Source organism: Gallinula chloropus (assembly GCF_964237585.1).
Source record: "Gallinula chloropus genome assembly, chromosome: Z".
NCBI lineage: Eukaryota > Metazoa > Chordata > Aves > Gruiformes > Rallidae > Gallinula > Gallinula chloropus.
In genome coordinates, this window is record NC_140089.1 from 37,759,539 (window position 1) to 37,784,413 (window position 24,875).

The 24,875-nt window shown below is 42.8% G+C and overlaps 1 protein-coding gene across 1 annotated transcript in view; it reads right to left on the reverse strand.

Moving 5' to 3' along the window:
- Positions 1-3,017: 3,017 nt before the first annotated feature.
- TJP2 (tight junction protein 2) overlaps positions 3,018-24,875 on the reverse strand; it is a 53,899-nt gene continuing 32,041 nt past the window's right edge. Inside the window, exons 3-23 of the mRNA XM_084278907.1 lie at positions 24,649-24,773; positions 22,281-22,383; positions 21,300-21,879; positions 19,585-19,688; positions 19,276-19,429; positions 18,199-18,307; positions 17,948-18,087; positions 17,360-17,426; positions 14,334-14,484; positions 13,483-13,591; positions 12,601-12,811; positions 12,215-12,402; positions 11,008-11,103; positions 10,822-10,901; positions 9,616-9,826; positions 9,102-9,202; positions 8,502-8,714; positions 8,044-8,154; positions 6,648-6,980; positions 6,164-6,249; positions 3,018-3,935 (exon numbers count right to left, since the gene is read on the reverse strand). Coding sequence (XP_084135033.1) covers positions 3,767-3,935; positions 6,164-6,249; positions 6,648-6,980; positions 8,044-8,154; positions 8,502-8,714; positions 9,102-9,202; positions 9,616-9,826; positions 10,822-10,901; positions 11,008-11,103; positions 12,215-12,402; positions 12,601-12,811; positions 13,483-13,591; positions 14,334-14,484; positions 17,360-17,426; positions 17,948-18,087; positions 18,199-18,307; positions 19,276-19,429; positions 19,585-19,688; positions 21,300-21,879; positions 22,281-22,383; positions 24,649-24,773 — 3,441 coding nt within the window. The 3' untranslated portion in view covers positions 3,018-3,766. The remainder of the gene's footprint in view (positions 3,936-6,163; positions 6,250-6,647; positions 6,981-8,043; positions 8,155-8,501; positions 8,715-9,101; positions 9,203-9,615; positions 9,827-10,821; positions 10,902-11,007; positions 11,104-12,214; positions 12,403-12,600; positions 12,812-13,482; positions 13,592-14,333; positions 14,485-17,359; positions 17,427-17,947; positions 18,088-18,198; positions 18,308-19,275; positions 19,430-19,584; positions 19,689-21,299; positions 21,880-22,280; positions 22,384-24,648; positions 24,774-24,875) is intronic.

A 24,875-nucleotide genomic window follows, 5' to 3' on the forward strand; every position in this document is an offset into this window, starting at 1 on the left:
GCATCCCAGGGTCCTGAAGGAGCTGCTGATGTGGTTGCCAAGCCGCTTTCCATCATATTTGAAAAGTCGTGGCTGTCAGGAGAGGTCCCCAGGGCCTGGAAAAAAGGTCACGTCACTCCCATTTATAAGACAGGGAGCAAGGAAAACCCAGGGAATTACAGGCCGGTGAGGCTCACCTCTGTGCCTGGGAATTTCATGGAACAGATCCTCCTGGAGTACATGAGGGATGAGCACGTGATCCAGGACAGCCAGCACGGCTTCGCCAAGGGAAGGTCTTGCCTCACCAATCTGCTGACCTTCTGTGATGGAGTGACATCGGGGGATAAAGGGAAGGTGACCGATGTCATTTACCTGGACTTGTGCACGGCCTTTGACACAGTCCCCCACCACATCCTTATCTCTAAATTGAAGAGATGTGGATTTGATGGGTGGACCATCCAGTGGATAAGAAACTGGCTAACAGAACTTAGACAAAGGGTGGAGGTCAATGGGTCTATGTCCAGGTGGAGGCCGGTGACAAGCGGGGTCCCCCAGGGGTCTGTCTTGGGACCGGTGCTCTTTAACATCTTTACCAATGACATCGATGATGGAATTGAGTGCACCCTCAGCAAGTTTGTGGATGACACCAAGCTGAGTGGTGTGGTCGACACCCCAGAAGGAAAGGAAGCCATCCAGAGGGATCTTGACAGGCTGGAAAGGTGGGCCCGGGCGAACCTAATGAGGTTCAACACTGCAGAGTGTAAGGTGTTGCACTTGGGCTGGAAGAATCCCAGACACATACACAGACTGAGAGAAGAGCTCCTGGAGAGTAGCCCTGCTGAGAAGGACCTGGGTGTCATGGTGGATGAGAAACTTAACATGAGCCAGCAGTGTGCTCTTGCAGCTCACAAGGCCAATGGTTTCCTGGGCTCCATCAGAAGAGGGGTGGGCAGCAGGGACAGGGAGGTGATTGTCCCTCTCTACTCTGCCCTCATGAGGCCCCAGCTGGAGTACTGTGTCCAGATCTGGAGCCCCTAATAAAAGAAAGATAGAGAAGCTTAGGCCTTAGGGACTGTACCCCATGGGAGGGACCCACACTGGGGTAGCTGGTGAAGAGCTGAAGCCCCATGGGAAGAGGACTCACATTGGAGAAGTTCATGGAGGACTGTCTCCTGTGGGTCGGACTCCACATGCGGCAGGGGAAGGGTGTGAGAAATATACCCCCAGCTAAGAAGTAAGAGAACTCCTAAGAAAATGATGGAAACCCCCAGTCTCTGCCCCTTTCCACATCACACTGAAGGGGGGTGTGGGGGGATGAAAAGGGAGAAATCATTAATAAAGTGAAGTCTGCTAAGACAGGACAGGGGAGGTGTTCTGACTTCTTGTTTTTCTTCCCATTATCTGACTCCGGTTTCACTCTGTGTCTGAGTAGGGTAATAAATTGGATGGGTATTTATTCCATGTAGAGTCTGTGTGCCTGTGATGCTAATTGTGGAATGCTTCCTTACAGAATTCCAGAGATCATGAGCACTATCATACACTAAGGGTTCAGAAAGGAACACACACTCTTGTTAATACGACTTGTTGGCTGCAATAAAGGGCAGAGTATCCACATACTGACCACCAAGGAGTACAGTCCCACAGAATAATTACCCACGAAGTAGTAAGTGATATGGTTTTGGCTGCAGAAAATGGGGCTGAGGGTGTTAGTGAAGTATCAGATGAACATCCTGAATACCAATTAGTAGGAACTGGAAATCAAGGCATTTCCTTATTGCAGTGCTGGGCACACATGCACATAGCTTTGCAAAGCTGAGCAGATCCAAGGCATAAGTAGTGGCCTATATGCAGTAAAATAATACATATTCGTTATTTTTCAATAAGCAGTTAGCATATGCTAATAGGAGCAAAGCAGAACAGTAAGAATGTAAAAGATAAGGACTTGGCAAAATTTGTTGGAAGGCCGTGGATTTAAAACGATTAAGTAGGGGAAGAGGAAGAGAGAGACGTGGGGGGGTGGGGAGTGTTGGCTAAAAGAGAGTCTCACTAACTGGTACAGAGCCACGACTGCCCCAGCAGTAGGGGAGCAGCATGGGCAGCTCTGTGCGTTCACACTTTGTGGCCTCACTTCTACCTCTAGCTGCAGCCCCTGAGGACTTACACACTTCTTATTCCAGAATGTTCTTGGGCCCCTGTGCAGATGGCAAGCCGCTTCCTCAAATGAAATCTGTAGGACCCTCAGGGAAATGTGGGGATGAGGAGGCGGAGCTGCACTCTGCGACCCAGCCCCCAAGCAGCCCCACCCCTGTGGCTCCCCATTTCCACGCAGAACCCAACCAACTCTTTCCCAGCACAATGGTGTTGGTCTCCCACAATGCAAGCGATGGAGGTTTTCCTTGGATTATCAGGGAAAATTTCTTCCAGGTTCTCAAGCTCTGGCACAGGCTGTCCAGGGAAGGGGTTAAGTCACCATCCCTGGAGGTGTTTAAAAGGTGCACAGACGTGGTGCTCAAGGTGTGCACTGTTGGGACTTGAAGATTTTAAAAGTCTTTTCCAACCTCAGCGATTCTGTTCTACAATTCTAACCTGTCCTGAGCAGCACAGGTTTCCTCCTCTGAGATGCAACTCTTCCTTTGCTTCCATGAAAATTCTACCTTTTTTGTTTTAAGAGAGCATTAGACCATTATCTTCTATATTGCAGGAGCAAAAAAATCCTGTATGACCCTTTCGAGTTTGCATTCTGTGTAGCAGAATTAAGGGTAAAGAGCGGGAACGGGGAAGCAAAAGTTAATGCTCTGAAAGGTAAGGCTCTTGCAGGAATCCCAGAGCTCTGCCTCAGTCTTCTGTTACGTCACAACAGATTTTACAATGAGGTTCAGAACACTGGGGAGTGACGTCAGCAGTGGTATTGCCCAGTTCTGCGACAGCAGGAGATGAGACCCTGGACAGCATACTGCTACACGTATACTCATGAACGTCAGAGACCACAGAAGACACTCACTGTTGAAAAGAAAAAAGGAGATGCACGACCCTTGTCTAGAATATATCCTTTACTATTTGGAGTCTGTGTAAATTTTAGTACATGATTGAATTTCTACATCACTTTCTCCATTTAAGGACATCCTGGTCTTTACCAACAACCCAGTCAATTGCACCTTTATTATGTACAGTCAGTATTTAAGAAATATTTCATATGCATCTATGAACATAGAAAAATAACATGCAAGGTAAACTGTTACCATGGAACTGATAAAAAAAAAAAGACAGGTGAAACAGTCAATCCCCTTTTAGTATATTATGGCTTTGCACCAAGTTATCGTATGTCAAAACACACAGCTGAAGATACTTCTTGTTAAAGGCACTTACTGTTCTTCAAATACACTTTCAAATTTTGTTCTATTGCATTCATAAGTGTATCTCTGTGATCATCCTTTCATAACACAGCAGAGTAGTTCAAAAAGGCAGCATTAATAAAGCAAAAAAAAAAAGGGGTTTTATGTTAAAATGTAAGAATACCAAGAAATAACACAAACTTTCAGGATTTGGTCCTTATAAAACAGGCGACAGCATTCAGGCAAAAGTGATTTCTTTTCTTAGATGCTAACAAAGTAATATCCCCAAAAATGAACTCTTCCAGTTCCAGCGTATAGATATGTCTAAGTCGGATAGCGTACCCTCTAACACCACCCCCAATGAAAAGACAGCTTGTCACGATTAGCAAGTGCTCCGCTTTGGCTGTGAAGGAAGAAACCTCAAAAGAGCTTTATACGTGCACAACCTAGCAAGTCTACAGTTCTGTGTCTCTGTATCTTGACGGGTGTCCGTAGTACCCCTTCTTAGAGTGGTCTGAGAGCTGCCGACGGTACTCCTCCTCCTCTTCCGCGTCGCTGCCGTAACTGCCACGGTTCTCCAAGTACGGCCTAACAGGAGGCTTCTGGGGTTCTGGAGGCCTGGAGCTAACAGCAAGACAGGGAAAGAGAGAGAGAGAGAGAGAGAGAGAGAGAGAGAGAGAGAGAGAGAGAGAGAGAGAGAGAGAGAGAGAGAATGTTTAATTGCATTCTGAAAAGCTGAGCACCAGTTATCCTTTGTATTGGCTTCATGGCCGTGTGCAATGTAGAAAAGCAGATGGAGCAAATTAAACCCTTTCTAGCCCATCAACAACTGCGTGGCTGTGGTAAGCGTATCTGCAAAGACATCTTGTTTTCATTGAGCTGATGTTCAGATTTGAACTAGTTAGCCTACCTGGAAGAACGCCCAATTTAGAAATATTAAATACTCCCCCACATCCCCTTCCCCCACCAAGCAGAGAGGTTCAGACATTGCTGCTACCCCAACTGACATTTTGCTCAATTATTTTTGCACCAGGTTCTTTCTATGTCTTCTGCTTCTTTTACATCCCCACTTTTCTGTCCTAAAGTCTAAAGGCTTCTTATGTGACGCTAAGTTGATGGCCTTCTCTCCTCACTCAAGGTTCTCACTAGGGCTCTCATCTGTAAACGTGGGCCAAAGTAACACATGCATTTGCTTTTTATACGCTGTGGTGCTAAGCATTTGGTGTGACACTAAGCAGATATATAGAAATAAAGTCTGCCAAGAATGCGCATTTCTTCAAAAAGCCATGATTTTTGCAATCCCACATTGTTAAAAACCCCCCAGATGTTATCACCCTTCTGTATTGCCCCACTGCTTAAACACTCCCTCCAGGGCAATCACTGATGTTCCTGTAAAAAGGCAACCACACCAATTTTAGGAGGTAAGCAAATACTCTGCATAGAATCATAGAATGGTCTGGGTTGGAAGGGACCCCAAGGATCAGAGTTCCAAACCCCTGCCACAGTCAGGGCCACCAACCTCCAGGCCTGGATCTACACAAGGTTGCCTGGGCCCCATCCAGCCTGGCCCTGAACACCTCCAGGGATGGGGCATCAACCACCTCTCTGGGCAGCCTGTTCCAGCACCTCACCACTCTCTCTGTAAAGAGGTTCCCCCTAACAACTAATCTAAACCTTCCCTTCTTTAGCTTTAGTCCATTCCCCCTTGTCTTGCCATTGTCTACACTCTTAAAAAGTTGATTCCCCTCCTGTTTCTATGCTCCCTTCAGGTACTGGAAGGCTGCAATGAGTTTCCCCTGCAGCCTTCTCTTCTCCAGGCTGAACAAACCCAGCTCCTTCAGCCTCTCTTCATAGGGGAGGTGCTCCAGCCATCTAATCATCTTTGTGGCCCTCCTCTGGACCAACAGTTCCACATCTTTCTTGTACTAAGGCCCCCAGATCTGGACAAAGTTCTCCAGCTGTGGCCTCATGAGGGCAGAGCAGAGAGAGACAATCACCTCCCTGTCCCTGCCTGCATATGGGGTTAAAGATTTTCACTACTTTATGTATAAACATATGCTTCTGGGTCCAAGAAAACCTGGAAATAAAACACACTGTGGTTTATATGTTTGCATTTTAGGGTACGTACTACAATATCAAAGGGATTGATTCACTAGAAAATTAAGTCCCATTTCTACTGTTTACCACTAAAAGACAAGAAAAAACTAAAAGTCCTGCAGAGTAGAAAACAAATACAGTGTGTCAGCTCTTGCACAGGGCACTGCTTGAGTCACCGAAATACGCAGCATGCAGTGTAAGATGCCGCAGTGATCAACCAATGTAGAAGTCACTGAATCGCAATGAAAGACAACTACTTTTGTGAAATAGTGTGTGTCCTCAGGCAAGTTTCATCCTCAGTTTCCCTCCCCACTCCATACATCTGTAACCAAGTAAGCATTTAAGGAATTAAGTGTTATTATGTAATTACAACAGCAATTATTAGCTAGGGTAGACTAACAGTCACGGAGTATCTAGAGCAGGAAGAACGGATATCAGAAAAGCAGGAATGCAGAAAAGCTTCAGAGCAGTAATGATTGGGGCAAAATACTGGCTCTGCAAATATTGCAGCAAAGGAATTCAGTGTTTCTGCCAACGTAACTCAAATACTGTGAATGAACTAAAAAAAAGAATCCTTAAAAATAATTAAGAGTTCACTGAAACTTTGCCCCAGTTTTACAGCAATCTTTGAGGCAGAGCAAAGGGATTCACCAAGGCAGGGTTATTTGTATAAACAACAACTGGGAAGATTGCTTTTCCTTCTTCTAGTGAAGTTAACAATCAAGACAGAACGCTTTAAACTGGATACACCTTACCTCATAGGCTGGGGCCAGTTCTGTTCTGACTTCGATGTTTTGACAGGGACAGCATAAATATCTGGGTGCTTCTGGGCTATTTCAAGCTTTAAAAGAAAGTAGAAGAAAATAACTGTTTCTTTAAGTCTAGACATTAGGGATCCTCGACTGCAGATCCCACCAGGTCACAGCTACATCTGAAACAATTAAAGCACAAATTGATAATTGGACTTATTAATATTCTTACAATTACATAATCTCTCTCTATAGTAGTAATTTAAAATGTACAGGAAAACAACTTGACAAAAGCAGCGGGGTTATTATAAGTCAGCTTTCTATAGTTAGAATATGCAGCCTTAAAATAAGTTCTTCTACAACTAAATCCACACAATGGAATGTCAGTATGTGTGGTTTCCTAAACTCTCTCCAGGAGTTACACAATGCAAAGGGCATGATTTTAATTTTCAGGATGCAGACTACAGGGGAAGAATACATCTCTTCATACCCTGGCATTCTGGGCCTCTTGTAGCTCTTGCATTCTTTGTATCCTTGCTTTATGATCCATCTCTTCAAATATTTTCACTTTCCTCAATACAGATTTTGGATTATTTTCTTGTTCGCTTCCTTCCTCTTCCAGCTTTGCCTCCTCTTCCTCCTCTGGAGGTGAGACTGCTGGCTGAGAGCTTCTCAGGATGGGACGCCCAAAGGCAGGTTTCACAGAAACAGGGGGTGGTGGTGCTTTAGCTGGTACAGTCTCACTGCTGATGGCAACGTTACTTGCTTTGGAGTCGTAGTTCTTGGGGAAGTCATACAGATCCTCTTTGCTTTGTAGCTTTCCCTGTGAGTATAAAACACTCAAAAGTTTACTTGGGCAATTTCATGAGTTCAATTTTGAACAAAAGTTTTAATCTGGAATTAATCATGCTGCCTGAGCATTTAACAGCATTGATCTTCATCTGAAGTAACACTTGAAAGGTGTTTGAACTGCTGCAACATTTTGGCCCAACAGCATCACATTATCATACAATCATTTAGCTTGGAAATGCCCTTTAAGATCATCCAGTCCAACCATTAACCTAGCAGTCACACACTACATCATCAGTGCACAGGGAACTCAGGCATTTACGCTTGTTTGTCCCATTTGTTAAGGATTACCAGAACTACAGAGTGGTGGGGGCAGCATGGAGAAAACTGACCAGCCAAAAGATTTATCAGTACTACCTAGTGTAGAATATCATTACCAGGAGTTTAGAAGTGCACAGGACCCAAGTCTGTTTTCTATTCCATCTTCATTATTGTTACATGACCCACTCTGCCTGATTTCCTTCATCAAGGCATACTTGAATGTATTCTGAATACATGCAGTACGTGAGGGGGCACCCGTCCTCATGAAGACAGACATTTGGGGTAAGGGGATATCAGGCATTGCTGAAACAGAATTTGGTGTCCAAACGTCTTCCCCCCGTCCCCCGTCTTCCCCACTCCCACCTCCCCCCACAAGGTTGGAATAACATCAACTTCTAGTGGTGGAGACAGTTGACATCAATTTGTAGTGATGGAGACTGATTTCAGTGGTGGTAGATTCTGGGTTTGCGCTTCACAGTAACAGCCATCAGATATGCTCTTCCTGATGATTAGCCTACATTAAAAAGTGCCCTTCAATTTGTTATCAGACAAAAAAGGAGTCTGCTTTCTTACTCCATATAGAAATCACAAGTACTTTAAGAGAACTGTTATCTTTAAGTTTTCTCTCTGCTTGATTCTGCAGCACCTTCAGTCATTCCTTCTCTCCGCAGGTAACATCTTTTCTGGTCTTTGATCGTTTCTATTATTCTTCCTAAAGGGCCACCCTGGAGAATTCTCCAGAAAGAGGAACTTCAGATTTGTTTCTACAAGTTTACCTTGGGTGGTTCAGGCTTGAATGCTGGAGGTGGACTTGGATCTCTAAGGATCTCCCTGCTACCAGCTTTTCTCAAATGAGCCCTTGGTTCCAGACTAAACTTTTTTAAACTCTGAAATAAAACAGATAAAATGACTGCAGTATCCAGTAATAAAGTAATTTTCTCTCTCAAATTTTTGGGAACAGTAACCAGGAGTCAAATGACTGTCAGCAACCTCCCCACATTCACTGCAGATTTAACTGCAAAGTTCGAGGTGATGAGACATCTTCAGGAAACTTATAGTGTTAGGCAAAAAAGCAGAGCTACTCTTACTTTGCTCTATACTGTGTGGCTCTAAAACACTATTAGAGGTAAGATAAAGCTGCAGTTTAAAAAACCCCAAAACAAACCCTCTCTTTAAGCCACAGGGCTTTCAAAAAGTCGAAAGTACAACCTTACTGAAAACACAACCGCCTCACCTCCTCATGAAGCACTGGTTCAGAGGAACGGCTAACGGATGAAACCCTTGGCTCGTCTGCGGGCTCATCAAGCTCGTTGTCAGTGTATGCACCTCCCTCTCCATCTGTATCCTCCAGGTCGCTGATCAGCCGACTGTCACAGCTCAGATAGTCAGCACCCATTGCAGTGAGGTAAGACATACGATCATCTGCATCGTCTTCCATGCCGTCCATCTAGAGAAACACCAGGAAGAATTTTGGAATGAAAATGAAATATGTAAGCATTGAGGGTCTAGTAAGGTCTCAACATCATGCCAAACAACTCCTTAACAATGGCTCTGCACAACTGAAAGAGACTCTAATACAGAATCGGAAAGGGAAGTCCCGGAAAAGTTTACCCCTCCTTGCCTTTCTCCTTTAGTCATACACCGCATTAGTAAATGAGAGCTCCACAGTGTGACAAGAAGAACAACAGTAAAGCAATAATTGCTGCCAAGAAAGACATCAACAGACTACTTGTCTCACCTATCCAGCACTGACAAACATTTTGAGCAATTTTTACTGGCAAGAGATATTGTGAGACATCTGTATAGCTTAGTACAGTATTGACTGACTGCTTACCTTTCCTTCGGACACCCACACTGCTTCTCCCTGCTGCTGCTGAATTGTATCTTTCAGGCTACCATACCAGCTGTCATTGGCTGAATTCAAATTGATGGTGGCTGTAAAAATTGGAGGAAAAAGTACAGATCTACAGCAAATGCAATGTGATCCCTTATCCAGTCTTGGCTGTTCCACGTTTTTAGTTATGTGAGAACGTTAAACAGCCATTTCATTTAGACCACTGACAGAAGCATGGCATTTTATTTTATTGTTTGTCCATTCCCCAAGCTTATTAAATCACTTTTCTTTTAGCAACAGTAGGCCGACTCCCTGTTTCTTTTGTAGGGGAATCTGGCAGAATAAGGAACGTTGAAAGATGCCAAGGGAGGGATTGCTCATGACTCTCCCTTCACACTCTTTTACTTACAGCTGCATGAGTGAATATGCAGAGCAGTAAGCGGATGCCTCAAAACTCACACAGTCACATCCACTACTCTTTGTAAGCAGGTTCAATGTACATTCATCCTCTTACCTGTGAAGAGGTGGGAACAGGTTTTCTTCAGTTTGTTTGCTTGCTCATACAGTTTCCTCGAGCTCTTGTTAGACGTGGAACACAGTCTTTGTCTCATGATTTTCACACCCTGCTTACTGTCTGGGTTAAAGAATACCACAATTGGAAACCACTGGGTATAATTTAGCAGGTCCACTGCTTTAGGAGTCACATCCAACAGAGCATGTTTATCCTGTTAAGAAGAAAGCCCAGTTAGTGTGCTGCTTGCAGGGAACAAGAGGCAGTTAAAACAGGATATCCTAGAAACACTAGGATATATTTCTTCAAGTAAAACCACAACTTGTTGGACTTTCTTCTCTACAATTACAGCACACATTCAGAAGCCACAGCAGGCTGCCTTTTCCTTTCAGGTCTGTTTTTGTAACAGCTTTTGCCCGAATCTCCACATTCTTATATTAAATAACTTGTGTGCTAAGTAAAATGCAACTTACTTTTTTTTTTTTAATAGGTAGTGAAAGCTGACTAGCTGTTTTCTCAACCTGCTTCTACCACAGCTGTTCTGGGTGCTAGCTTTCACTTTTAATACATTCCTTCTTAGCTACTTTTAGTGCAAGATGTGTGCTTCAGTGGTGCCCAAGCTCTGAACAGACTACTCCATGACATTCTAACCCTTCTGGCATCAGTCTGATCAGGCTTAAGGCAGTAAGCTGCAGAGTACATTCTTTCTGCCTGGGTTTTTTTAGGCTACTTGATTACCACCTGTTCACTTGATCTCTAAACAGCGTTATAAAGAGTCAGTTCAGTCTCAGTGGATGTCACTTAGCCTGTCATGGTCACTTCCTGCTCTGTTCAACAGTAGTAACTGCAAAGCAATTTAAGGCATTAAGTTTCTGATGACAGTAAGTTGAGCGCTGCACAACAGTAAAGCCTCATCAGCAAATTCAGAAAGCATACAGTAAAACACAGATGTCCCTCTGTTCAAATTTGGAATGGATCAAGGAAGGAGAATTTAATTCCTCATACCAGGTCCACCCTCCTACTTGAAGGCCAGCTATCAAAATTCTAGAACTTGTTGCTGGAGAATTTCAAAGCAGCCCTATCACTAAGCCAAATCTGCCTACTGCAGAAATTGTTGCAGTGAAGACTTGAGGACTCTGGAAATTCTAGGAGCAAACAAATCAAAGAACATGCTTTTGAGTGTAACCAGTTCTCTCAGAAATCCTCTACCTGCTCAATGATTTGCCTCACAGTGTTCAGGCGCACGACTCCAGTCGACTTCTCTGAACCCGCGTCTCTGGGTTCTGTCTCTGCAAAGAGAACGTTTTAGGTTATCTGGAGTGGCTGGGCAGCTCGATTATTAAGTTGTCTTTCTTGACTAAGCAAGTGGAGAAGGAAGCTAGAAGGACAACTTACTTGCTGTCTGGTACAGAAGAGGCAAATCATTTGACAGCTTCTCCATAGCAACATCTGCAATAGGGCCAAATATCACCACAGGTCTCTTAAAACCAGCTGAAAGAAAAATATTTTGGGAAAAGGTAAGTCAAGTAAAATAAAGTCTGGTAAAGGCTGTTTTTCTATATAAAGTGGAACAGACAAAATCCTTAATTTCTGTGTGAGGCTATTGATAAACTTGAGGTTATTAAAATATATATTTTAAAAACTGTATCTCAAAAGTTTGTGCAGCAGCATAACTCATACAGAAAGTTATTTTTATGATCTTAGAAAACAAAAGAGATTGTTTTCACTGAACAGTTTCCTTATCCCTTCTAATGAAGATGTATTGAGAGGAATCCACATTCTGAGAACTCACAGCAGATTTTCAATAATCTTTCCATCCAGCAAAACAGCAAGAACCTTAACTCAGTAGGTTTAGAGAGAATAGATACAAATGCTAAACCAGCTGCAGGGCAGCTCGAGGAAGCAAAAAGCTGGAAAATTCAGTTATGCTGATGTCAAAAGAAAGTGCAGATGCAGTCCTCATGACTTAATGGGGTGAATGTAATTCTGTTCCTCAGCCTTCACCCTGACATCTAGGAACTCCTTTAAAATAATTTTTGCTATTTGTTTTGTTCCACAATGCTGTCATGTGTGAATACCCAGAGAATTACCTTGACTTGCTCCTGATCACTAGTAATATAGCTAGTTCAGTGTCACGGAGAGGGACCACATCAACCTTGATTACATTTGTGCAATCTGTTGAATATACTTGGGTTTTATTTGCTCTCAAGGTAATGAAAAGCTGGTATTTATAAGCAAGCTAGGGATTGTGATTGGTCTCAGGCGTATGGATTTTACTTGTAGAGCTAGCCAGGGGGAAGCTGAGGAAGCAAGAAGTGCCTGTTTGTTTCTTGCTGCTTTCACTTTAAACCTTGAAGCTGAAGTTTCATGTGGAGGCAAAGAAGAACAGCAGCAGTTTAAAAACACAGACAGCTTTTTTCTTGGAGTAGTTAACAGCATCCAGAAATCTGCAGTCTGGGAAAAACGTCACCCCTTCCTGCTGCTCTAATTCAGCACTGAACCCAAGTTAGTCAAAGTCACTCCCTGAGTTGACCAAAACCATCTGGACCCTAAACCAGCCAGGGATGAAGGGGCACACAGGGCTCACAGCAATGTCACTTACCCTCACGCAACTGAACTCGCTCATAAGCTGGGAATTTTGTGCTCACAGATATAATCGCGGTCAGGTCTTCACGACTCTTCCTCAGATTCTTCTTCACCCCAGACCGCTGGCCACGTGTTCTCCAGAAGTCTGCCCTGTCACTTGAGCCATCTTTTTGGGCATTTTGAACACTGGCCATCTGCTCAGCCCTGACAGACAAAGCACAGAGTTCATTTGTACAAAACTAGTCAAAGACAAAGGCGCTTTCACTGAAGAACTGAGGGGGTTGAATTTGCAAATGGTAATTTGCCAGTTAGACATGAGCGAAGGAAAGAAGAGAGAAGTCCAGAAGTTGCCGGAAAAAAAGACGTGACACCTACAGGGAGGAAGACAGGATGCCACCTTACCTGCTCTTATTTGGAATGAGGCCCTTTTCCAGCTCATTTCCGATTCTCACAGCCAGCCAGCTTCCCAGTTTGCCATCATACAGTGTATCAACTACCCTAAAGATTTCCCCTCTGGTGAACGCTAAGCTCTGTGGTGACTCCTTTTCACACTCAAAATGGCTCCTGATGAAGAATGAATCTCCTCTGCCACAGGCCATGATGTCCCTGTAGACTAAAACACAAACTTCCCTTTATTTCTTTTACACTTGAAAGAAAGGTTAAGCTGTCATTCTAAGCAACAGTTTTGAAATTCTGTCCTTCCACTGAAAATGATGCAAAAAACCAGCCTTCACATTCACTGCTCTACAAGCACATTGTCAAGAGCGTTCTGTACTCTGTACGGTCCTTACAGCTCTGAGGGAAGGAAGCACTTTTACCTTCCCAGAGCAGCTGGCAGCTATATTATTTCAGTTATTACAGCAGGCTGTGTCACTGACAGGAAAGCAAGAGGCTTTGCTTGCTCCTTAACATCTCATCAATAAAACCATCCATTTGCTGCTGTCTGACTGAATGCCTTATGTCTGCCAAGGCACAGCAGAAAGGGAATGCTAACAGTGGATTTTTGGGTCAGCTGCTGCAGACAGAAAAGCAGAAGGAACATGCAGTACACTGCCACTCTTCAGGATTAAAGAGATGCTATTTGCTAATAATGAGAGAGATGAAGAAGTGCTCTGAGAAACACATGGCACATGCACATCTGTATGACCCTCACAGTTACCTTCCAAGCTATTGAAAAGGAGGGTAACTAACATGCTATCACAAGAGAGAACATTTCTGGTTTCACAGACAGAACAGAGCTTAAAAGCTTCATGGATATACACACATTTTGTTCAAAGTACCTACCTTCGTATTTGCTTTGAGCCAGAATTGTCACCGTTTCACCTTTGGGAATTTCTAAGAGATACAAAACAGCATCTTCCCGAACAATGCCTCTGAAGTCCTGAGTGTTTACCTACGTAGAAAAAAAATCCACCCCAAACACAGCAAACCCACAGAAAAATTAATATCAACACCCAAAAAAATCAACGATAAAATAACCACCCACAGATTTTTCCCTCGTCCCTTTTTAAACTTTTCTTAAAGTCTGTTGCCATAAAGAACATTTTACTCCAGACATTAACAGTAATCTTTCTGAAATAGCAAGCTCCTGGGTGTGCACTGCTGGATCGTTTCTTCTATTTTAACTGGCTCCAAAAGAACTTGAAAATGAAGGCTATCACAAAAGAAAAGAGGCAGAAGAGAAAATTACATTAGCCTCTTATTTGAGGGGGGGGAGGGGGAGGGGAATATAAGAGGATAAAATGGCATAGATTATATAATTCAGGAAGTGGAAAAATCAATCACTGTTACCCAAGGAACTGGAGAAAGATGAAAGAAGAAAAACAAGCTAGCCTCAGTTTTTTTCCCACTCCAAGATGAGGAAGGCACATTGCACAGAACCATTTTTCTCCTGTCTTAGGCACTTTTCTTGATTAATATTTCTTCTATCTACCCCTTATACCAAGTCTTAAGCAAACTAAAGCCTGATATACAATCCTCCTTCAAAACCACATTTCACTAAGACCCCCTCCACCGTACATACCCACTTCCAAAGCAGTAACTCAGCTTCCTGAGATCATAACTCCTTCCTACCAAGAAGCAAACCAAGTCATACAGAAGTGACTTCCACCTCTGGGTCTCAGTTACACTCATACCTTCAGAATCTGATCTCCTTCCTGCAGTCCCTCCTGATCTGCTGAAGTGCCTTCCTGAATTCCAGCGATAAATATCCCCACATCATTTCCACCAGCCAGTCGTAGGCCCACGCTGTCCCCTTTCTTGAATCTCACCATTTTCGTGTTAGGGCTACAAGGTTCACAGGCAGAGGAAGGAAGAAAGGCCAGATGTAACGCACATGGCAGTGACAGGTTGTTTAAGAAAACAGCCCAACACAATAATAAAACCATATCAGTAGTATTCTTAGCCTCTTCTTGTGCTATATAGGCTGCATTACCCAGGTATCTCTTCAGTGAGGAAAGGAAGCAAAGGATTTGTGCTGTTCTGAAAGGAAACTGAACCAGGAGGAGCACCTGAGCGGCATATGCAGACTTGACAGAGCAGGCAAAAAACTCCCTGATCTTGAAGTCCCTGTTTTTTCCTCCATACACTTGAGAACTGTCATAATTAAGTTGATAGCTGTCTTCTTTGTAGGTCAGCATGTTTGTTAGACAGGGTATTCTACAATTCTGTTGCTAAAACATGAAGACTTCTGAGTTGGAAGGGACACATAAGGATCACCAAGTCCAACTCCTGGCTGCACAAAGGACCAGCCAAGACAGAGTATGGGACTGAGGGCAGCATCCAGACGCTTCTAGAACAGTTTGGGGCTGTGACCACTTCCCTGGGGAGCCTGTGCCAGTGCCCGACCAGCCTCTCAGTAAAGAACCTCTTCCTAAAACCCAACCTAAACCTCCCCTGTCAAGCTGTCAAATATCAAATAACAAACCAGGACAATGCTCACATGATAAATTTTCTTCTTTTTGTTTCTTTTTAAACTAGTAATTTACCAACTTACCTTTTTGTGTTTTGCAGTTTAACCTACATGTGTTAAGGCAGAGTTAATAAACAAACTAATTTAGTTATAAGCTCACACCAGACCTAAAGTTATCCCAATAACATTCTTAAAGAATCTGGAATCCTGCCTGGACTTCAGTTGAGGACATTTTCCTCTGAAAAGTCATTTCTGTGGGAAAACTAGGATGCATATAAACAAAGTTCAGTAATATTAAATATTTAACAGCTTCCTGAGGCTTTATAAATCAGCTCCCCAGTATGCAAAATCTTCAATGACTATGTTTTCTAAAAGCATTTATCCATCTCTTCCCAACCTTTTGCCTACTGAATTCAGACATGGATCTGTTGCAATAGGTTCTTGCTTTTCAGCTCAATTACCAGAAATATCTCCAAATCTACAAGTGTTCCAAGCAACCAGCAGTTAACAACAAAAAAACCCACCCTCTTGAAATTGTACATGAAAGAGGTAGGTGTATATATACCTTATTTCCCTTTTCTGGAAGGAGAAGAAATCAGTTTAATGCATTTATTAGAAGACAAAAACAGAGGGGATAAAAAAAAGAAGCTGGTAGCCAAAGGAAACATAATTCATTCAACCACAGTAAGAAACTGAAAAAAACCCACAAGCACACACACCTCCCCCTCAACCTCCTGCCCCCCCTAAAAACCTTAAACAAACCTCCCACCACACAAACACCTCTGGCTGTGGTACAAAAGGAGACATTGCAGTGCTGAACTCAGTGATGGTATTTAGAACTGGTGTATTTTTGGCTAGCAGTTATCTTTAAAAGCTTCCCAGAATATATTCCAGGTTAGAGACTTGGAGATAAGCACTTGTAATGCCTAGCAGTTATGAAAGTTGTCTTGTAATGAGCAAAGTTTCCAAGTACAGTCTACTGGCAAATTAACAGTCAGTCCTTTCACATTGCAGTGGGAGAGGCTACTGGTCTAGGTTCAGCTTTTTTACGGTCAGAAAAGCTCTATGCCTGAGTGACCTTCCAACACAGAGGACAGTATTTATCTGTCAGGCTCTCTCAGTAATACCCTAAGCCTGTATTATAAATTCCCCTTCACCAAAATAATCACTTGATTAATTTCACATCAATGACAATATATTCAGGGCCTAACACAGAAGAGAACTTAATTGGAGAAAATACTCCAAACTACAACCTTATCTTTAGGCTTCTTACAGTCTCAGTGCTCCTCTCCTCTCAATTTCTGTATTTAGAAGCTCTCAAAAGAAAACATGCAGTTTGTACAGAAACACACAGGTTTGGCCTTGTCTTGCAATAAATTAAATAGAGGACACCCTCTTTGTAGCTTAGTATTTCAGGGAAGGGGAGGGTTGTCTTTTGTGTACATATGAAATAAGAGGTGTAAAATCCATTTCTATAAAACTGCACGAGTTAGAATAGCCCTCTGCTCAAAGCTGTTCTTCAGGGACTTGACCAGTTATGTCTCTGACTGCCTGTGGTGTTGGACATAGCATAACCTACAAGGGAAAGCTGTTCCACTGATTAACCACCTTCGTAATAAATTGTTTCCTCCCTTCTACCAAGTCAGAATTTCCTGTGTTCCAGCTTGTGTCCCTTGCTCTTCATCCTACTGCTGTACCTCTGAGAAGAGTATGGTTCTGTTTTCTCTACACCCATTAGGTTGCTGCAGACAGGGGTAAGATGCCCCTTCAGCCCTCCATTCTCCGGGCTTAACAAACCCGGTTTTCTGTTGTCTTCTCATGTGTCACAGGCTGCAGCGGCTGATGCCCTAGGCTCACGCCAGTGTACCAGTGTCTGTTGTGTCCTGGGGAGCTCCAAAACGGCCACAGCACTCCAAATACTATCTCACAGCAACAAATAGAGAGGAATAAAAATATACCACTGTGTACATTCCCACACAAGTCCAGAATTACAGGGTGTTTATACCTACCTTCTAGGTAGAAGGCAAGTCTCTGCCTTCCAGGCAGATACTTCTGAAACTAAGTTGAACTCAAGCACAGCCAATTAGAAGCCCTGTCATCTCCTCTAGGCACGAAGCTATAAATCTTCTTGGCATTAAGCTATGAAGGGAGTATCACTCCAAATGGGCAAAACCATCATAGCCCACACAACCAAGGAAGAGTCACCGGAAGGACACTGAGTGCAAGAGAAGCCAGCAAGTGGCACCTTACCCATATATTGCTTCATCTTCAGGGCTGGGTTTAAGAATCGTTCTTGTAACTGCTTTTGGTTGGGTCACTATATGTAAAAAAGCCAATAAAAGTTACTAAGCTATTAAAAACATCGTAAATAGCAGTAATTTTTAGCTATCAGATAGCAATCAAAACCCTCCATGCCAAAGATTAATAAATTTCAAATGTCAAGTATCTCTTTGAATAGAGCTGATGGACCTCCCCATTTTTAAAAAATTCTTAAAAAAAAAATCAAACCCAAAAAAGGACAAGGGAGGGATATACAACTCTTTCGGGCAAGTGAGATGAGAGTTCAGGAGTAGCTTTGTTTGGCTGCTTAGGGCAACAGGCTACAGTAGATGCTGCAGGGGAGTATTTACATTTTTGAGCTGGTAACTGCAATAAGCAACTGCTTTCAAATCATCTCAGGTACTTTTTCTCTCTGCACCACAAAGCTAGGAAAGTTCTCTTCTTTGTGTGATAGAATGTGGTTGACACGAAGAGTATAAGTAGATAGGTCAGCATGACTGGGGGAGTAGACATTCTGTGGCCAGGAAGAAAAAAAGCAACTAAAAACTTCAAACTGACCTGCTGGGTCATCTTGGTAGTTCACTTCATTGTTTGTGTCTACAACTGTAACAGCAGGAGTAGCAATGTCACCAATCGATTTGAATGGTGTTGGCGTTGCTCCCATCCTGGACATCCGACTGGATGAATCATCTTTTGCACTATAAGAAAGAAAAAGGAAAAAAAATATAGAGAGATCAGGTAATGCTATATGCTTTAAGAATGTCTCTGACAAGCATTAGAAAAGTGGACTAGAAAAGACCATTTCTTACTTTGGTTTCTCTTTCAGCTTCTCATTGGATGAATGCAAATCTACGTCAGAATGATGTAATCTGTCGTCTTGAGGAGAGAATGATCTGTTTGACTCTATTTCAGAAATATCTGTAAAGACAATGGCAAACCAAGAAATCCAAGATCTAAATTAACTGCACATCAGATCACCACATTTATTTACAAAGCTCTCACAGATAAGACATACTGAACCTTTAAGCCTAATTCCTTTCCCAGTTGGATTCACTTGGATTAAAAAATTTCATCTGCCCCCAACGCCCTGAAAATACTTCAGGAAGGTTTCACACATCTACTTTGAGCACACCACAGACTCCTTAACTAGTGTTAGCAGTCTTCTATTTGAGGTGTCAGGAAGTTCCCAAACTGAAGATGCCCTTCCCATTAACAGTCCTCGTGTCATTACTTTTTGGTGACAAGACAGACTAGCTCTCTGACTTGAACTGTATCTTCACTGTGAAACCTTCATAGAGTTGCTCGCAGTGTTCTGACATCAGAGAACCTTCCACTAAATAACATAACATCCCACTCCCCTAAACATCCTGAGCCCTGCCCACAGCAAGATTATGCTGAGAGATGTGTTTCATACACTGTGAGAGATGATCTCTACAAAATAGATACTGTAAATAGAAGACAGTCGCCACGGGGAACTTAATTTCCTCCTGTCCAGACATTTTTTCCTTCTCATTGAATGCTGTCATCAACGTGAATGCTGTCAGGAGGAGACACCAATCCAATCCACATTTTAAAAAACCAAGTCTTTTATGAAAGCAACTGACTTGCTTGTTCTGAGAAGACCGACCGTGCCAGAACAAGATTGCTGCTTCTACCTCTGTCCCTGCCCAAAACATAAGCATATGATTACTACAAAATTATTCTTTCACCTAAAGGTGAAACCTACAGGAAGCAGGCTTGATGCTTATTTGGCTCTTAGGCTTGTTTGCGGGTTTTCTGGGGGTTTTTTTTAAAGAACATAGTACCACCCTACCACAGAAAAGCACTGTACGCTCCATTCTGTCCCTGCATAGAGTGCAGAATGGTTTATCCACATTAAACCTCACCATCCATTTCCGAGTCGCTGTCATTCAGCGAAGGAATGTTGAGCAGTGTCTGTTTTCTGTCCCTGAGGACAACCAGCTGGAGCTTCCCCCGTGACTTCTCAATCAACTTCCGGGCGTCCGCTAAGGACATGTTCTCTGTCACGGTACCATTGATCTGGACATAAAGAGGCAATAATGAAACTACAAGTAATCAAACAAGTCCGTGCTACACACAAGTTTAATAGTGAACTTAGCTACAGGATCACTTGTTCCAGAGCAGCCCCTGTAACGCCTGCCCGGTGAAGTGCTGGCGGCAGGAGGGGAACAGACCTTGAGAATGATGTCCCCTTCGTGGAGGTTGCCATCTTTGGTCGCTAGGCCGGTGCGGGTCATCTCTTTTATGAAGATCTGACTGCCAAGCCGGAGACCATACTCTGAAGGAAGGGAAACAAACCACTGCAGCTTAGATAATGAGCCAGGATGATTTATTTTTTTTTAAGCTACACAGCGTATGTGCACCCTCCCCCCATTAGACCATGGCAAAAGAGGAAGAAAGTGCACCTAATAAAAATCACTCAACCCTAGACTATTTCTGTGCTGTCACCAGAACAAGAAGAAATAGAAATCTAAAAACAATGACGGATGACTAGGCTGCACCTTCAACAGGAAAGCAATGCTGTCATTCTGGAGGTGCTTATTAACATGCTGAACTAGATTCTCTTTCTGTATCATATTTTGCATGGCATTAAGAGGGAAAAGGGTCGAAAAGCACTAACAGAAGAGCCATTGGTATTTTTTAACTAGTTGCTGCCTGCTGACTCTCTCCTACTTGCACCCCAGCGTCTCCGTTCTTTCAGCTAAAGGATTTTTTCCTATCCTCCCCCTCTTCCCCTCTTTGATCCCAGTTACTTGGATCAGTATATTTGCTACTTAAAAAGAAAGGCGACACTCAAAACACACACATCCTAGAGCAACAGAAAAGAAAGAGATAATCAGCTTTAAAAACCCACCACAATCGTGCAAGGCTGCAGAGTATCCCTGTGTGTGGCATAAATTATTATGGAATTACTAGCTACGTATAAAACTTAGCAGAGACACCTTACATTTGTCTTTATTTGTGTACCTATCTGCATTATCTTTACAAGTGGAAACTATAATGTAAGCAAGAGAAGAATAGAAAGAAGGGAAATTGTTTCAGAGCCCTAAATCACAGAACTGTAGGGGTTGGAAGGGACCTCAAGAGATCGTTGAGTCCAACCCCCCATGATCCTTGCCAGAGTCATGAAAAAAGAAGTTAGCTCCTGCATACCAAGTTCACATGAGCAGAAAATCTTATAAAATCACAACAGGCAGGCTAGGAAAAGAACCACCACCCACAACCTCTCCCCTCCCAAAACAAACCACCTACCTGCCCCCACTGAAAAAAAACCCTGCACCACCCAACAAAAAACAACCAGTAAAGAATGTACAACCTAATCTCAGATACACTTTATAGACTTTTTTTCACAGTACATACAAGATTAGACCTTTGACTTTCATTTACACACTCCAACACTAAGCAAGGATAGGCTTGTTTCAGAGGTTGCTATTTCAGTATTTTTTACCTGCATTCTGAAGTATTCAGAACCAACCAATACTTGGAATACATTAGCTATACTGGAAGGTAGTAGCAAATGCACTATGAAAAGCAGAGTCTACTCTTCAATCGTCACAGCTGACCCTTTCATAGATGTGCCAAGTGTAATCTGAATTGTGATCAGATCCATGTATCCCACGAGAACCAGAAGAACAGGGCAGACAATACAGAAAACCAAAGGACACACTGGTTTGAAAAGACTGAAACAATATGGGTGAACAGTCCTTTGTTCAAAATTCAAGGTGCTGGGGGCAACAGGCCAGCCAGGAAAAAGAACAATTTAAGCGACCAGTCAGAAAACCTCAACATTTAACCTGTAAAAGCAGAGAGTAGTCAGCTCCTCTCCCTCCCCCACCAAAAGGACAACCTGCATTTGAAGCCAATTCCACTCCTTCCCTACAATGCCTACCTTCATTGTGTCTCCCTTTTGTTAAGAGAACACTGATGGGCCCGTTCTGATCCTGCAGTCCTAGGTACTGATGCTGATGGTGCATTTCAGGTGAAGGACTTCGTGAACGAAGCCTGTCCCGACTACGGCTCCTCACTTCCCTCATGTATCTAGGATCAGCTTGCGATCCATGACTATAACCGGGTGGGCTGTAGTCTCCTCTGTAGTCCTGTTCATAGCCACCATCCCTGTCAATGCTCCTTCCTCTGCTCCGATCTCTTCTATAGTCTCGATCCAAGCTCCTGTCGACACTCCTACCACGGCTCCGGTCGCGGCTGTAGCTGCGCTCCTGACCGCGGTCTCTGCTTCGGTTACGCCCCCTGTCCCGCTCGTCTCTGTAGCTCTGATCCAGGCTGTTTCCCCAGCTTTGGCTGCGCCCCCCGTTACCACTGTGCCAGCTTCTGTCGCTGTAGCCACTTCTGGCGCTTTTCCCATCGAATTCTCCATGGTCATCCATTACATCTAAAGCTCTGTCCTCATAGTCAAGGGAGGGGCTTCTCTTCAACGCCGCAGGCTGCACTTTCCGTGGTCTCTTCACTACCTGTTCAGTACAACAGGAAACAAAGGCAAAAACCGCCTCCAGTGGTTAGAATGTGACATTCAACAGATTAATACTGTTCACATTTCCAACAGAGGTTGGGGAAAAAGAAAACCCCGCCAGAAACACCACCCCCAACCCCACCTCCCACCCTCCAATGTTCTATTTGAAGAATAATCAGTAAATTAGATTTACATGTGCAGAAGAAATACTTAGTATTTGGGAGGACAAAAAACAGTAGGATAATTAAAAAAAATAAGATCAGATCAGCAACCACATTCTTTTACTTTTGCAGTAAAAGAATTTGTAGTACACTTCATAGAAGAAAACCAAAGTCTTTACTGGTTACACCGGTGCATGCTGCTGTGAGTGAATACATTTGTAATTTACTTTAATTTACTTACAATGGTGGCCACCTTTCCACTTTTCCTAAGCTGTTGGACTGCAAAAGAATGTGGAACATTTTCCATTGGGGTCCCGTTAACTATGACCACCCGGTCATTTTCTCTGGAAGATATGGGGGGTGGGGGAGAGAAGGAAAAAAAATAGATTTAAAAGAAGTCTTCATGAAAAATGTTCATTATACAAACATTACAATGCCTAAATAGTAGAAGAAGCTTCAGAAGCAAAAACTAGACTTTGGGCAGAGGCGCCTACCTGTGTGCATGTACTATGTTCAGCTTCAGTACCTTGCCATAATGTCAAAAGAAAATTTTTGGGGTTTTTAATAATATGATGACAATTTTTTTTTTTTAGTTCTTTCAGAAATCCTAGTCTTTCACACCTAGTGACAGATTTTTTTCACACCAGCATAGGAATTTCAAGAGAGCTTCAAACTGCTGCAGCCGAGGCAATATTTAGACAAATCTTGACAAGTACCACTCCAGTACACTTTTCTGACAGACTGGTATTCTTTCTGAAGAAAGGTGACTCAGGGAAAATACCAACCAAACTTAATACACAAAAAGGTCCTCCCTGCCCTAACACAAGAGATCAAAAGGTGCTACTAACTTGTCTGTTCAGACTTCCTGCACATTAAAGAGACCATTTAATTTTTAACTCAGTCACTCCCAGGAGACAGCCCTACAACATGCGACTGATTTAAAGCCCCTGTCTTCCAGAAAGGCATTTCAGTGCAAGAAGTGCAGAGATTAAAACCATGAGCTCAATCAATTACTGATTGCCATGCTGTTTTCTGCTAGACAAATCTTTAGTACCCATTATTTTCTCTTCAGTTTAATCAAGTCACATCACAATCTTCTTTTTATATAAGGTTTCATTCTTTAGGCCTCTCTTTATATGGCACTTTTTCTAACTCTTGAATGATATTTGTGGATCTTTTGTATCCTTCCAATTCCTTTTGCTGAATGAGTATGCCAGAAAAGCATGTTATATTCCAGTATCAATTTCATCCTGGCTTTACATGAGTGTTAAAATATCTCTCTTCACAGTCCATACATCCCAAGATGGTCTCAAGCTTAATGTTATATAGAACCATAGAATACACTGAGTTGGAATGGACCAGTAAGGATCATCAAGTCCAACTCCTGGCTCCACACAGGGCCAGCCAAGTAACACTACATCAAGAGTCCGCAACTATTTATGCTCTCTCTCCCCAAAAAAGGATTGCAGGACAATTCCCCCACACACTCTGATGGCTGGGCTTATATTCGTTCTCTGGTTTGCTGGAGGAATGGCTTTGCATTCAGTTTCCTTCAGAATGTGTTTTGTCTGAACGTGCCCGAGTTCCTTGGTATTGCCTTATCATCCAGTGTCCTAGAACCTTACATAGTTTGTGGACGTGATTTTACCCCCAAGTTAGAGGTTATTATGAAATGGGATGGATGATGGTGGTGGTGATCACTGCTACAAAACAAAAGCTTTGTACAGTTATGTTGAGAAAGATTTGTTGCCTGATTCACAATAACCCTTTTATCCAGTCGTTCAGTAATTCCCATGCTAGCCTTTTCCTCCCCTCACCAAAACAAAATGTTTGGCAAAATATCCAGAATCTATCCTTTCAAGTTACTATTACTGCACAGCTTCAGCATTCCTCAAAACTGCCTAGCCCTCATCAGATTTCTAGGTCAAAGGATGAAAAACTGATGAGCAATGTGACTAGAAACTGTTTATCTCAGCCTACTGATTTAAAATTGCTTGTCTGTGAAAGATGTTGCCTCACCAAGGATGATGTTACCAGGAGAACTACAGCAATACTTTATTTCCATATCTGTTCCTTTCAAACATAAAATAAATATTTAGCAAACACTTGTTTCTTTCCCATCCTCTAGCATTGCCCCTGATCTCTGAGCAGTGAAGACCTTTCTCTGGGCTGACTTAAGCCGCTCTTGTGTAAACTTATGATTGACCACTAAGCATGTTTTCTGGAGGAAGAACAGGAAGAATGTTTTATAATACTGAGTATTTCTACAGTTTCTTTAAAAGAAATAAAATCTTAAGCGAAACATACTATAAAAGCTTCTAAACAGCACTGAAATAGATTTATTTGCTGTTCTGTAAGAAAACACCTCCAGTGGAATTTGGTTTTGTTTGTTGCTTTTTTTGTTTGTGTGTTTTTTGGGAGGGTTTCTGTTTGTTTTGTAGGGTTGGGGTTTTTTTACAGTTTAAACCAGACATCTCTGATTTCCAGAGGGCATCAAACCTTTAGTAGATTAAATCACCAGGATTTCACCAAGCCTGTGTGATGGTTTTACGTGTTCTACAACCACTCCCCTCAAAATATGCCAGACAGAGAAATAAATAATTACTTACTGAAGTAACCCATCTGCTGGACCACCTGGGAGAACATCTGAAATGACTATCGATGTTTCACCGTTTTCAAAGTGAGGGTTATCTCTGCCGCCAGAAACTGCAATCCCAAATCCTCGCTTCGAATCCTTCACAACAAAAACAAGCACAACCAATCTCAATTCCATCCACAAGAACTTTAATAGGGAAAAAGAAAGACAACACAAGTGTGCCTGTGATGGCACTCTACC